This window comes from Chionomys nivalis, chromosome 3 (assembly GCF_950005125.1).
Source record: "Chionomys nivalis chromosome 3, mChiNiv1.1, whole genome shotgun sequence".
Taxonomy (NCBI): Eukaryota; Metazoa; Chordata; class Mammalia; order Rodentia; family Cricetidae; genus Chionomys; species Chionomys nivalis.
Window position 1 is genome coordinate 46,661,082 of NC_080088.1, and position 14,887 is coordinate 46,675,968.

A 14,887-nucleotide genomic window follows, 5' to 3' on the forward strand; every position below is an offset into this window, starting at 1 on the left:
AACTCTCCCCACTGAACTATAGCCCAAGTCCATTAGTCTAGAACTTTATTTACTCTGCTCACTGTTTCCTGACGGCCACACACTCAGAATGACAAATAAGAGGTGCCATGGACAGACATCATGGCTGAATGACTGCTTTTATGTTGGTAAGGCCCAACATAAGGTGCCAGGTCTTTTGTGCTGAAATAATTGGGAAATAAGTAGAAAAGGTCTCAGAGATGAAGTAGCTAATGGAGAAGCCCAATTGGAACCGGAATGGGAAATCTCTTGGAGGCTGGTGTGTACGCCTTTCATCCTAGCACATGGGAGGCAGAGGCAGGTGGGTCTCTATGACTTCCAAGCCAGCCCGATCTATATATCCAGTTCCAGTACAGCCAGAGCTACTAAATAGAGAGACCCTGTTTCAAAAAACAATTAACCAAAAAATATAGTACTTTGGACTGAAGAGTGGCTAAGATGGCTTTGGGGTTACAAGCACACACTGCTCTTCCAAAGGACTTGAATTCGGTGCACAACACCATGGCAGGTAACTCACAAATGCCTGTAACTTCAGTTCCAGGAGATTCAGTACCTATTGCTTCTTCAGGCATCTCTCTCTCTCTCTCTCTCTCTCTCTCTCTCTCTCTCTCTCTCTCTCTCTCTCTCTGTGTTTCTTGTACTCACACACACATGAGATGGGGGAAATTAAAAAAAATAATAATCTTTAATAAATTAGTTTTTGAACTGCTCCCAAGCTAAACGGTTCCCCGTGAGCCAGTGATGACTTTCCCTACAGACAGAAGGTGGGCGCCTGCGCAGCACTTACCGTCTGGTAGGTGATAACAAGCTGCATCACGGGCAGAGCGTAAAACACAGCGATGGTGATGATGTTCCTACGAAAGAATGAACCACACACGGTGACCCCAGGATAACACTGGACTCTGCTCAGCTTGTCCACCTTACAACTCCACGCTTAGCTTGGAGGCGCTGGGGGTAGGGCTCCTGATTCTGAAGTCTGCCTGTCCTTTCCTGTGCATGTGAACGTTTGGTAGACAGGTGGACAAAGTGGACATAGGGAAGCAAATAAAACTTACCTGAGTTACTGCCATTGGTTTGGTTCTAGCAAAGAATCCTTGCACTGTTAACTGAAATCATCGAATCATTCAGTTATTTAATTTGCTGGAGACAGAATCTTGCTGTGTAGCCCTGACTGGCCTAGAACTTGCTATTTGACAAAGCTGGTCTTGAACCTGTAGTGATTTCAAGAGCTGTGGTTACAGACAATGCCCTCATGCTGAGCTGAAATTAGTATTTTACACTAACTATTGGCACTCAAGAAGCTGAAGTTCTTCCTCCCCCTCCTTTCTTCATCTTTGTACAACCATTTGTAAAACAAAAATCTACTTCTTCTCTAACCATACCATCTATATAAATCATACCAAACATACATTGTTAGATTAAATATGGTGAGAGTGCAAGGAACAATCGAGGAATAACTTGTGGGGGCTCTTGTAGACCAGGCTAGCCTAAAACTCACAGAGATCCGCCTGCCTCTGCCTCCCGAGTACTGGGATTAAGGGTGTGCGCCACCACTGCTCAGCTTTGTGGAGACTCTTAAATAACACTTAGTTCCAAAACATAGCTCAGCTACGAAATTCCATTTGGCTCCCTGACTTCATTCTAACGTCTGCTTCCAGAAGTAGGAGTATTCTCCAGAAAAGTAAAAATGAGGGTGTGTGTGTGTGTGTGTGTGTGTTTGTGTGTGTGTGACAAAAGACCACAGTTTAGAGCTTTCTAGGCAGAGGGAAGCCCCTCTCCAGGCAGCTCATCCTCTTGACTGGGTGGAAGAACATGCCATGACTGTGGCCACATTGCAGGTCTTTTTTGTTACAAGTTGGAGGCATCGCCATCCATAGCATGCCTTTTTAAACACTAACTCCTCACGATAGAAGTGGTAGTAGCTTTTACAAAGAAAAATTTAAATTTAAACAATGCAGAGGCTGAGCCTGTAGCTCAGTGGTAGAGGACTTGCCTTGCCTGGTAAGTGGGGGCCTGGGTTTGATCTCTAGCACTGCCGTGCACACATGCATCAAAACAAATGGATTGAAGTAATTCAGTATTTTTGAGGGAACCAGGATCCCACTGGTCATCTACTTACCAAAAATAAATCTTAGACTTTTTGCTGACAATTCTGCGATCCTTCCTGGACAGATCCGACAGGTACAGGAATACCTAAGACACCAACAAGAAGAGAATGCAGAGCTGAGCTTGGCTTTTCTTGTATAGGACACAGGGAGAACCTTAGAAAGTCCAGTTTAGTCCCCCGAAGATTAACATTATTCATCAAGATGTTTCCTTTAATTTTGCTTTTCTCCAGATACTGCGATAAAAAAATACTCCCATTCTTGGCACACTGAGGGTCCAGCTGATGCAGGAATCCTACCTATCAGAAGTACTGAACACACATCTCAGGGTCCGGCTGATGCGGAAATCCTACCTATCAGAAGTACTGAACACTTCACACATCTCCAATACTGGCTGCTCAGCTTTCAGTTCTGCTCATTCTGCCACTCCTGAATTGCATACAGGTGAAACTGTGTGATTTCTGCTCATATCTTTTGGTAGGTAAAATACTATATATTAAACATATGCCAGAAAGAAGCTGGCTTTACTCAAGTGTGGTGTGCACAGAAATGAGGAAGGGTTCTAGAGCAGCCCTGGGGCAAATCTCAATTTCCATCTGGCTGGATCCCTGTTCACCAACACGTGGGTGCTGGGGCTGTGGAATGCCTTGTTCTGCTTCGTCTGATGAAGAGGCTGTTGTCTTGGGCTCTCGCTGTTCCACCTAAATCCTTCAGAAGATTTAACCTCCTTTCAAAGGAAGAAAATATTAAGGAAACTGAGGCACTGATGATGTTTACTTCACTACCAAACCTTCTTCCATTTTAAAAGCTACGGCCAGGGAGCCTTGGTACCTTGGTCCGGATGATGTTTTTGTCGCTTTCAATGTCTGGCATGGTGTCAAAGTCACTCTCCTCCACGGAGCTGTCCGTGTCCGAGTGGCACGGCTGCCCGCCATCGGAGGAAGACATCTGTCTTCCAGGACTGGAACTCGACTCATCTGAAACAGAAAACTCTCTTAAGCCGAGAACTGTCTATGCAGCCCATTCCTCTGCTGAAAGCACAGTGCTTACTCACTCCAAAAAAGCCCAAGTTGGTCCCAACTGGACAGACCCCTCTGCTGCCTTCTCGAGTGGCCTCCATTCTTTCTTTCCTCCCATTTCAGATCTGAGGTGTCTATTTCTAGGGCTGACTATAAAGAACAGAATGGCATCTGCTCTGTAGATATCTGGATGCAGAAATGGCATTGCTTGTAGTTCATGTTTCATATTTTAAGGTATGAACACAGATGTGTAAGCATACCCATACAGGGTTATAGATAGGTTCTATCATGCGTGTGGGTTAGCACATACATAACCAACTGCTGTACACTTTTCACAGACTATTTACCCAGAAAAGCCCCCACATGACATTTCCATCATTATGTAATGAAAACAACATTTTCAGGAGGGGCTCTTCTCTTCTCAGGAATGTTCTAGAGCAGATGGGATCTGTGCAGCTCGAGAGCATGAGCTGAGCCTACCTTCCGCTTTATTCCTTCTGTTCAGATGGTTTAAAAACAACCCTGTTTTAACAGGACTAAAAATAAGCAGGCTGCACTGAGCCCACATGCTCAGAGTTCCAGAACAACGGAACAGTGCGACGGGCCCTCTAGGAGACTGTTTAAGGCACGCCATTCGTCATGGCAGGGTCAGGCAGCCCAGGCACTGCTGCTTTCTGAGGCCGGTGTGGAGGGGTGGTCTGGTTCCCTTCAGTCTGCTTGATGACATCTAGGCTTGCCCAGTGAACAACTGAGTGGCCCTGAGTAGACTCAGTGTGAACTTAGTCAAGGTGAAGGACTGTTCGGCTCTAGCTATGCCAACTCGCAGCAACTGCTTTAGTCTGCTAACGCCCTACTCCACTGACACCTGAGAAGGAAGTGACCCGGTCAGTTGACAGTGGCTGGCTGTGACATGTTTTTTAAGTCCTAGACTCAATGGTAGAGGACTTTCTGTGCAGGCCTGAGGACCTGAGTTTGATCCAGATCCCACAGAGTAGCAGGAGAGAAGTGAGCTAGAAAGGTCCTCTGGCCTCCACTCATGTGCACTCGCACACACATATGACACACACTACAGATAAACAAATAAGCGTTTCAGTGCCCAAGGGACTGGTGAGACGGCTCAGTGGGTAACAGGTGCTTGCTGCCCCACCCACAGATCTGAGTTCAGTCTCTGGGGCCCACGTAGTTGAAGGACAGAATCAAACACTGCAAGTTGTCCTGTGATCCCCAGTATGCACAGGCTCCAACCCCAAAACAAAGAAATAAAAGTGTAATAAAAAAGTTAAGTCCTAAGGGAGCCTTGGATGTTGATGGCAACCACTGTAGTGAGTTCTGCTCAGGTGTAGCTAGCAGGTCCAAGAAACAGAACAATAGAACCCTAGAGAATGCTGGAAGGAACTTCTCAGGATACCCAGCCAGTACATCTTTTAGATGTAACAGCAGTTTCATTAGTTTTGCGTTGATCTCTGTAGAATAAGGACAGACTTCTACCCAAGGACTCATTGTAGGAAGTACCTATTGCCCCATAGTTGCTCCCTTCCGGTGTACTGGCAGTGATGGGATGTGATACAGTCATATTTCCTGCAGCAAAAAACAAAACACACACACAGAGAGAGAGATGGTTTATTCTCCGCTGCTGAAGTAAAACCACACAACTTGGAGTAGGCGAATCACTAAGCAGCCATCTTTAAGTTTGATTTTCTTCCCACTTTAATGCGGAAATCATCATTAGGGATCACAGATCAGATGCAGCCTGCCACCAATTTCTGTATGATCCATAAAAGAAGACTTGTTTTAAAACCTCTTAGTTTGTGGAGAAAATTCAAAAGAACTATCATAATATTTCATGGCATGTAAAACTTGCACAAAATTAAAATTTCAATATTCAAGAACAGAGTTGGATTGAAACATAGCCAGCCTCATTTAGGTACAGATAGGCATTGTTTCTACAGTGACATGTTTGGGTAGTTACAGGTTAGATGATATGTCCCCAAATGTCTTACATGTGAACCACTTGACTCTACACACGACAAGTTCACTTGGCAGTGCAGCAGAGTTGTAGGAACAAAGGAGTGTGGGTCTAGAATCACCGTGGCAAGTGCGGAAGAGACACAGCCACAGAAGTTTTGGGGTTTATTTAAAGCATCCTAACTACAAGTAAGAAGGACATCACAACACTCACTAGAGCCAAGAGTGATGAGCACAACAATTGACAGCGTGGGAGAAGCCCGCGTTATTTTGAGGACTATTAAGAAGGTCGATCAGGTCCATCTGCCCCTAATGGGTTGTTGACATATTAAAGCAGACCCTAACATTCTCAGTGAAGCCCAGGGCTCCTGGTAACAAGGAGAGTGGCCCCCTTTCTCCGAGAGTCCAGGGGTGCCTCAGAAGTCACCCCACCACCTGCAACAGGAAAGTACCTTCAGTCTGCTCTGTGACAAAAGAAAAAGAGTTACTCCTTACGGTTAATCTGTTTCTGAGACTCAGGAAAAATGGAATGAGAGCCGAGGCTACAAATTAGCAGCCATCCAGGCGGCTTCTCTGACCTGGTGCTACAGTATCTGCTGGAGCCAAACTCATCAGGGGAATCCGAGACAACGTTCCTTCTCTGCTCTTGGAACTTTGCCGAGAACTTGGATATTAAAGGGTTGGTGGGAGTTCTGAGCAGTTCCTCTTTTTGAGAGTTGCTCTCACCAGTCACAAGACCGACATAAGGGCTCAGAGTGATTCATTCTCTCTCTCTCTCTCTCTCTCTCTCTCTCTCTCTCTCTCTCTCTCTCTCTCTCTCTCTCTCTCCTCTCTCTCTCTCTACCTCCCTCCCTCCCTCCTTTTCTCTTCTATTTCAATATGATTTGGGGACCTGGATCCAGGCCCTTTCATGTTTCATGCAATCTCCCTACCACTCAGCTACATCCCTGGGGAACTCAGCGGTGTCTTACGCTGTGTTAGGGAAGAACTTTCAGTGAATGTACCTAATATTTGGAAACATCTGTGACTTTACTGAAGACTTCATTCGTCATCACGTAAATGCTTTGTGAACCTGCTTCTAGCATTTGCTCCGAGCCCAGCCCTCGGAGTGTTTCCTGTTGCTTTGAGCTTCTCACAGACAGTTGGTCTTGCTGATGGGAGAGAAAGACATTTCTGTAGCCTCACTTCCCCCCCAAGGTTCTTCCTGTGAGTGTCTCCTGGTAGCACACGCCTCTCTGGCTCTCTCCTGACTGGTCTCACCAGGCTCAGCTCCAGAAGCTTGAAGGTCATGGGACACTGGCGGTGTTGCCAGCTCTACTTGTAGCTTCTCAGTACACAAAGGCTACTTATCTCCTCCTGTTTCAAAGCCCTCTGTGGCAAGCATACCTGTTTTCTACTTCCTGAATGGACAAAAACACCTGTTTTCTTTGGGTGTCCTCAACCTGAGGTCCGCGGCTGGAGCATGTAAATTGGTGATTCTCCAGTTTTACCCCAAGACGATATCTGGCCATGTGTGACCAACACACTTGTAGTTATCACAAGGAAGAAGTGTATTTAATCCAACAGTGTGTAGAACATCCCAAACAACAAGGAATTATGAATCTTATAATGTCAATAATGTTGATGTTGAGAAAAATTATAGTCTGAGAGAGAGGACTTAGTAATAATTCTAAAACTACATTTACTTGGCCCCCCTCTTTTGAGAGAAAGTCTCATGCATCCTGGGCTGGTCTTGAATTCACTGTGTACTTCAAAGAATGATCTGCAAGACTTCTGATCCCCCGGCTCCACCTAATAAGTGCTAGATTACAGGCATGCCCAACTCAACCAGTTTATACGGTGCTGGGGGCATTAACCCAGGGTTTAGGGGAAGGTAGAGTGGTACTCTGCCACCTGAGCTACACCCCAACCATGCAACTATCTCTGTATAGTGACTTATTTATTTAACATTAAGGATACAGCCGGGCGGTGGTGGCGCACACCTTTAATCCCAGCACTCGGAAGGCAGAGGCAGGTGGATCTCTGTGAGTTCGAGGCCCGCCTGGTCTACAAGAGCTAGTTCCAGGACAGGCTCCAAAGCCACAGAGAAACCCTGCCTCAAAAGAAAATAAATAAATAAACAAACAAAAAACAATAAGGATAGATACATTCTATACCAAGCGATCACTAGAAGTTGGTGGGGTCTTCTGAGATTGACACAAAGAATCTGAGCCTTGACCCATCTTCCCCATTCTCCCTCAGAGTAAAGGAAAGAGTGCAGGGGCTGGCAGGGAAACAGATGCCCCTCGACCAAAGAATGGATAAGGAAAATGTGGTATATTTACACAACGAAGTACTACACAGCAGAAAAAAATAACAACGTCTTAAATTTTGCAGGCAAATGGATGGAGCTAGAAAACAGTATTTTGAATGAGGTAACCCAGAGACAGAATGACAATTATCACATGTACTCACTCATAAGTAGTTTTTAAACATAAAGCAAAGAAAACTAGCCTACAATTCATCATCCCAGAAAACTAGACAACAATGAGGACCTTAAGAGAGACATACATAGATCTAATCTACATGAGAAGTAGAAAAAGAGACAAGATCTCCTGAGTAAACTGGGAGTATGGGGACCATGGGAGAGGGAAGGGGAGGGGAGCAGAGAAAAAGATAGAAATCAATAAAAATCAATAAAAAGTAAAGTATCACAGCCATGGACAAAGAAGAAGGAGGAGGAGTAGAAGGAGGAAGAAGAGGAGGAGGAGGAGAAGAGAGCACTACACTCCATCTACCCTGGAAGCTCCCCTCCCTGGCTTTGCAGGCTGGGGATCCTCTGGAATAGAAGTACATCCTGCAGTGACTGCCATTGCCATGTGGATCTATGTGAGCAGACGGATCCTCATCTTTTCAGTCACTCGCTGCTGTTGTCATCTGCAGGGTGCTTCTGCTTCTCAGCTGTCTGTACCGTGCCTGATTTCCAACAATGATCTGGTTCAGGCCTGAGCCCCACTGATGTCTGTTTCGATGTTTAAGGGACCCTTCTGAACATGAATTCTTTTAGTGATTATAGCAATCACAAAATTCTACATCATTTATACCTTGAAAGAAACAACAGACCCTTCCATTCAGAGGGCACTTAACAAACTTGAATCTACTGGGTTTAAGCCCAAATTCTAAAGGGCCTATTTTTTTCATATATTTTACATTTATGTTTTGTATATTTTGCTATTATTGGCAAAACCTGGGGAGTGCGGTAGAAAAGATGGGCTCCAGGCAGGTTGACGGAAACATTTTATAAACAACAGTGGAAGCAGATCTTGGCCTTTGAGCACTCCAGGAGCAGGCGTCTTTTTCAGTCTGTTATATTGAATGGTTATTAAAACAAAGAGCCTGGGTGCAGGGAGGGGCTCTGGAGAAACAGACTGGCTGTTTCTTAAGAAAGACGAAGGCAAACACCAAAAAGCCTTCCAGCCAAGGGAGAACATCCTGCTGGGTAGAGGCAGCAGCCAGTTGGTATCTTTCTAGGATTCTGTGGACTCGTGTGGAAAACACAGAACTAAATATTGACTACACCTGCCTTCAGATGAAGTCCATCCCATCTGTCATTTTCAATTCTCACTCCTTCTAAACAACCTAGGAGCTTACCACGACGAGCTGGGCTTTGTCAAATCGAGCACAGGTGAAGTCTTAAGTTTTAGTAAAAATATCGGACAATTAAAATCCTTTGTGGGAATTCTCAGAGTGGAAGGATGGGTTAGGTAGGTATTTATGCTGGGTTCCTCAATTATTACATTTTTTATTGTGCTTGTTAGCCTCAAATATTTTGATTTTCTAGGTGCTTAAACAAACAAACGCACACACACACAAAGCTTTTTGAATCTCAAAGGGAAAGCACACTGCATGAGGGTTGACGTAACACGTTCTTACTGCTCTTCCCAAGTCAGCTTAGGGATGCAGCAAGCAGGTATGAGCAGTCAGACACGTCCTAGTGCAGAGACAACGTCTGAAAGAGATGAGCGGTTGGCAAGGGCTCTATGAATAATTGAAGGGCATTCCCAGTACAGATTCTTTGTGTGGTCCCCAGGTCTCAATAGCTACCAACTATAAAACTGTTTCTCACTAGCCCTGCCTTCTGTAGAAAGCCTGTAGAGGCGAGGATAAGAGTCAAAGGGGGAAAGAGGAGAGAGGCTAAAGGTGCTCAAAAGGATGTGGCCGCACCATAGAACATTATTCGGGATTAGGAATTAACCAAGGAATGCTCTTACCATCACTGGAACCAAAGCTCCCATCAATGGATTTCCTCTGAAACCTGCAAGCAAGCATAGATACAAATACATCTGTATATACACCTGTCCACATTCTCTTAAGATTCAGCATTTTGCACTGTACACTCCGTTGAAAATTTGTCTTCCAGGATCATTTAAAAATGGCCTTTGGAGAAATTACTGGCAGGACTTTAAAATGGCATAGCCACTTTGGGTGACAGTTTTCAATTCCTCAGAGAGCCAAACAGACTGATCATATGACCCAGTGAGTCCATTCTCAGGCATGTACATTGTTTATTAAGATTCACTTATTTCAGACATAAACTTGACATTATAACACGTGTCTTTCAAAGCACACAATTCAGCATGTTTTAATATATTCAAATACTTGCACGGCTGTCACCACGATCTAAATTTAGAACATTTCATGCCCCCATCCAAAGAGTTGTGTCTGTTACACATAACTCTCCTTTCTCCCCTGTCCCCTAGCCCTTGCCCATCTGCTTTCTGTCTTTGCAAATTTACCTCTTCTAGACAATTTATATAAATGAAATCATTGTACACATGAACTTTTTTGACTGGTTTCCTTGATACAGCATATTTTAAAGGTTAATCCATACTGTAACATGCATTGGTGCTTCAATACATTTATGGTTGAGTAATATTCCAGTGTCTCTCTCTCTCTCTCTCTTTCTCTCTCTGTACTATATTTCATTTGTTTTCTCTCGATGAGTACTTCCTATTGTTTCTGTTTGCTGTGCAGTAAAACACCACTGCTATGACCACTGTGTTCAAGTTTTTTCTATAGATACATCTTCACTTCTCCTGGGTATATAAGTAGGGGAAGCCTGAGACCACTCTGTGTTTTACTCTCCCGAACGGTTTTCCATAAGCGCTGTAGAGGAAGCACCGTTTCACATTCCACAGCCAAGGCTGAGGATTCCCATTTTTTCCCTACAACTCTGTCAAGTCTCATCTTCTATTTAAAAATTTGTATTATGTCAAACCTTTGGAGTTGGACACTTCGTTGCAGCTTTGATTTGCATTTCTCTGAGAACTATTGATGAACGGCTGCTCACATGCTTGTTAGGCATCCATGCATCTTCTTCGAAGTGTCTGTTTAAATCTTGCACCTATTTTTTAATGATTTTTTAAAACTTATGTGTATGTGTATTTGTCTGAGTGCAGGTATGGGCACATGAGTGCAATGCCCACGGAAGCCAGAAGTGGGCGTTGAATCCTCCGAGAGCCCAGTGGGCGGCAGCACTTGCTGCTAAACCCAGAAACTTGAGTTTGGTCCCTTGGAAGCCATGTTGTGGAAGGAGAGAAACACCTCCATAACTCCCACAAGTTATCTTCTGACCTCCACACATGTGACCTGTGCCCAGGCATGTGTGTGCATGCATGCACATGCATACCCTAAATACAAATGTTTTCCCAGAAGAATTTGTTCGTGTCCTCCCTCCTTTAGCCCACAGGGCTGTGTCAGCTGTAGAGTCTTGATTGTCAAGGCTTTGGAATGAGCTTTAATATCAGGAAGTGTCAAGTCCTCTAAATTTTGTTATTTTTATTCAAGATTTGGTTGTATATTCTCTCTATATAGAAAAGGAAACAATTAACCAAACAAAGAAGGGATAAAACCTTAGCAGGCTATACAAACGATGGAGGATTAGTATCTAAAATAAAAAAGAATAAATAAAAAAGAGAGAACTATGCAAGAAACCAATCAACCCAATCAATAAATGGGCAAATTAAATGAACAGGCAGTTCTCCAGAGTGGAGACACAAATGGCCAATGAACACACACACACAACAACAACAACAACAACAACAAAAAGGTTGGCCTCAGTAGTCATGAGAGAAATCAAAATCAAAACACACTTAGTTTTTATCTGATGAAGTTATCAGGAAAACAAGCTGGGTGGTGGTGGTATATGACTTTAATCTCAGCACTTGGGAGGCAGAGGCACATAGATCTCTGTGAGTTTAAGGCCAGCCTGGTCTACAGAGGGAGTTCCAGGACAGTAAGGGCTGCATAGAGAAACCCTGTCTTGAAAAACAAAAGCAAACAAAAAAAAAAAAAGAAAAAAAAAAAAGAAAAGAAAAAGAACAGCAAAGAGTAACAACAAATACTGGAAAAGCCCTGGACAAGGGAAGTTGTTATACCCTGCGGGTGCTGAAATAAACTAGCCCCTCCACTGTGGCATCACCACGGAGGTGGTGTGGGACAAATGTCTATATTCTATCAATTATATTTTAAATAATCACTGATTGGCCAGTAGCCAGGCAGGAAGTATCGGCAGCACAACCAGACAGGAAGTAGAGGCAGATCAATGAGAACAGGAGTATTCTGGGAAGAAGGAAGTTCCTTGAGCAGTCCTATCCAGACATAGAAGAAGGAAGAAAAGACTGCCCCACTGAAAAAGGTACTGAGCCATGTGGCTAACATAGATAAGAATAATGGGATAATGTAAGTTATAAGAGTTAATAAGAAGCCTGAGCTAATGGGCCAATTAGTTTATAACTAATGTAGACCTCTGTGTGATTATCTTTGGGACTTAATGATTGTGGGAACTGGGCAGGACAGAAAACCCTAACAACATGGAGGCTTCTCAAAAAACTGGACATCGATTGACCCTATGACCCACCCTTGCCATTCCAATTCTGTATGTCCCAGAAATACCTTCACACCAATCTTTATTGCTGCACTGTTCAAAATAGCTTAGTTACAGAGCCAACCTAGGTGTTGAACAACAGAGGAATGGATAAAAAAATTATGACATATATACACAATGAAGTTATGTCATTTACAGGAAATGGATGAAATTGAAAATAATCACATTGAATGAACTAAGCAACTCTCAGAAGGACAAATAGCCTATATTTTCTTTCACTTGTGGTTCCCAGACTTGAGTAGATACAGAAAACAATATGTGTAAATGAAAACCTCTTGGCTACTCTGTGTCCTTTGCATCTTCACGTGTGTTTTAGGATGGATTTGCTAACTTCTGTTTTTTTTTTGTTTTTTTTTTTTAAATTTTTATGGTTTATTTAACTTTATTTTATGTGCATTGGTGTGAAGGTGTCAGATCCCCTGGAACTGGATTTTCAGACAGTTGTGAGCTGCCATGTGGGTGCTGGGAATTGAACCCGGGTCCTTGAGAAGAGCAGTCAGTGCTCTTAACCGCTGAGCCATCTCTCCAGCCCCCTAACTTCTGTTTTTAAAAAAACAAGTTGGTACTTGGTAGGGATCATCCTGACTATTCTATCCAGAAGGATGCTGTGGGGAAGGTATTTCTGAGAAAATTTATAATTTGTAATATATTTGGAGTCATGAGTTTTACCCATGCTTGAATTAGTTCCCTGAAACTTCTAGAGTTTTTCTTGAGAGGAGTTAAGTAATTTTCACAGCTAAGGTGAGGAAGGAAGTATCTAGTTAGTAATTTAAAAAAAAAATAGATGGGAACTATGCTAGGCTGGCTGAGATGGACACATGCACACGTCTATTAGTCTGGAAACTAGGCTAGCCTCATGACTCACTCATTGTCCAGTAGGTAAAGGGGAATACCTCTGAGCCTATAACCTGAGGCTTGCACTTGTGTGCTTTCCCTGAGGTCCCACAGTCCCAGGCTGGCCTGCTGGAGTATTGCGACCAAGCGCCACTGAGGCCATTCTAGGATTGACAGTTTCTTTGACCTGCCAGCAGGTCATATTTTGTGACCACATCCAGCTGAGATTCTTGAGCCCAACTGGGATGATACTAAGCCTCTGGATTGTATACTATGAAGACATGAATTGATGGTTTGTGATTTTTTTCTTTTCAAAGAAGACAGTTTTCTAAATGTGTCCTTTGGAGCTATCAATCAAAACAGAAGCATTTGCTGACCCATGGTCTTCCGCAACTGCTGTATACTGTATATTTACAGTGACAACATGGCAGTAGGTAAAAGAATCAATGATAAGGATAAGTCCCCAGAACTGGGAGGTCTGACTTAAGAGAGTCTGGGAGCGGGGAGGGGGGGTGGTGATAAAAACAAGAACACATATTCAGTGCTTGACGAAGCCTGCATGTCCATGGCAGGGCGGTGACTAAATACAAGCTGGGACAGGAGGGAAGTGGGAAGGAGCTCTTAGCTCCCCAAGACCTAGGGTCGTGTCCCTTACAAGTGTTTCTCTGGACTCATAGTGTGGCTATAAATCCCATGTGTGTTAATGATAAAACATAAGGGCCCACCAAGCAACTGGCATTAGTCTGAGAGAGCTTCACAAAGTGGAGTGGAAAACTTTGTTTCACTCAGTCCAATGGCGGAAAAGTTCTATTAGCATTTTCCCTCAGTCTAGTTCCCTGTTTAGAATGCCAAATGGTTCTGTGTCTCTAGGTTTCTATTTCTGTTTGTCTATATCTGGAAAGAGTCTACGCTTGTGCACTTGACGGTAGTGAAGTCATCTGCTGTGAACTTTCAAGAGTCAGAACACAACTTAGAGACTCTGCTCACTCCAGCTGCTGAACAACGGCTTTGGGGGTGGTGGCAAACGGCGAGCCATTAGCTCCGATTTCATCTGGTTCGGTGTTGATGGCACATGTTAGCTGGCTAAAGAGAAATAATTCTGTTTCCTTGACCTAAAACATAGGAAGGAAGCCTTGCTAAGATGCAGAATACTGGCTCTTTACTGTGACCCTGGAAATGTCTGAGGCAAAACGGGAATGTTTTGGGCCTTCATAAAATGATGGCCTTGCTGAGGTGTAGGCTGATGGTCACATTCATTGGCTCAGGACTGTCATCTGTCACATGCCTACACCAAGCCCCACTTTGACTGAGCCTGTTGATAGAGCCAGGGTGCCTGAGCTCAGATCCTAACTCCTTCAGGGACTGGCTATGAGTCCTTGATCAAATTGCTTAACCTCTCTGTGCTTCAATTTCCTTAACCTTCCACACAGTAGCAGTCACAGTATCCCAATAATAGTGGCTGGGGCATCAGATGAAATCCCTCCTTCTTTCTGCTTCCCTCCCTCCTCTCCTTCCCTCCCTCTCATCCTCCCTCCCTCCCTCTCTCCCTCCCTCCTTCCATTCCTTCCTTCCTTCTTGGAAAGAATCTCACCCAGTAGCTCAGACTGACCTGGAATTCTCAATTGTCTTGCCTCTGCCTGGTTTTAGTGATCTCTCTCTCTCTCTCTCTCTCTCTCTCTCTCTCTCCTTTCTTAAATGAATACCATGTACTCATCTACATATATGTTAATTTATAGTATGTGATCATCTACTTGTATATTAAATTTCTAACATGTACTCATCTATATGTATATTAAATTTTCTGTGCCATTTGAAAGTCATTTGGAGTTGTTATTGATTTTACCCTCAATATTTCTGTAGAGTGAGGAAAATATCAAATTCTTTCAATTCTGGGTATTGACTCTAGGGCTTTGTGTGTTAGCAAGCATTCTGCCACTGAGTTACACCCCAGCCCACTGCTTCCTTTAGGTTTAGAGGCAGGTCTCTGTAAATTGTCCAGGCTGGTCTTGAATCCCTCTGTA

General features: G+C 43.8%; 1 protein-coding gene across 2 annotated transcripts in view; it reads right to left on the reverse strand.

The window, feature by feature from the left end:
* The window catches only part of Sidt1 (SID1 transmembrane family member 1), an 87,846-nt gene that overhangs the window by 21,996 nt on the left and 50,963 nt on the right, over nt 1-14,887 (reverse strand). For both annotated transcript variants that reach the window (XM_057764043.1, XM_057764044.1), the window contains exons 10-14: nt 9,358-9,401; nt 4,655-4,720; nt 2,955-3,100; nt 2,138-2,211; nt 806-872 (exon numbers count right to left, since the gene is read on the reverse strand). In XM_057764043.1, the coding sequence (XP_057620026.1) occupies nt 806-872; nt 2,138-2,211; nt 2,955-3,100; nt 4,655-4,720; nt 9,358-9,401 (397 nt within the window). The remainder of the gene's footprint in view (nt 1-805; nt 873-2,137; nt 2,212-2,954; nt 3,101-4,654; nt 4,721-9,357; nt 9,402-14,887) is intronic.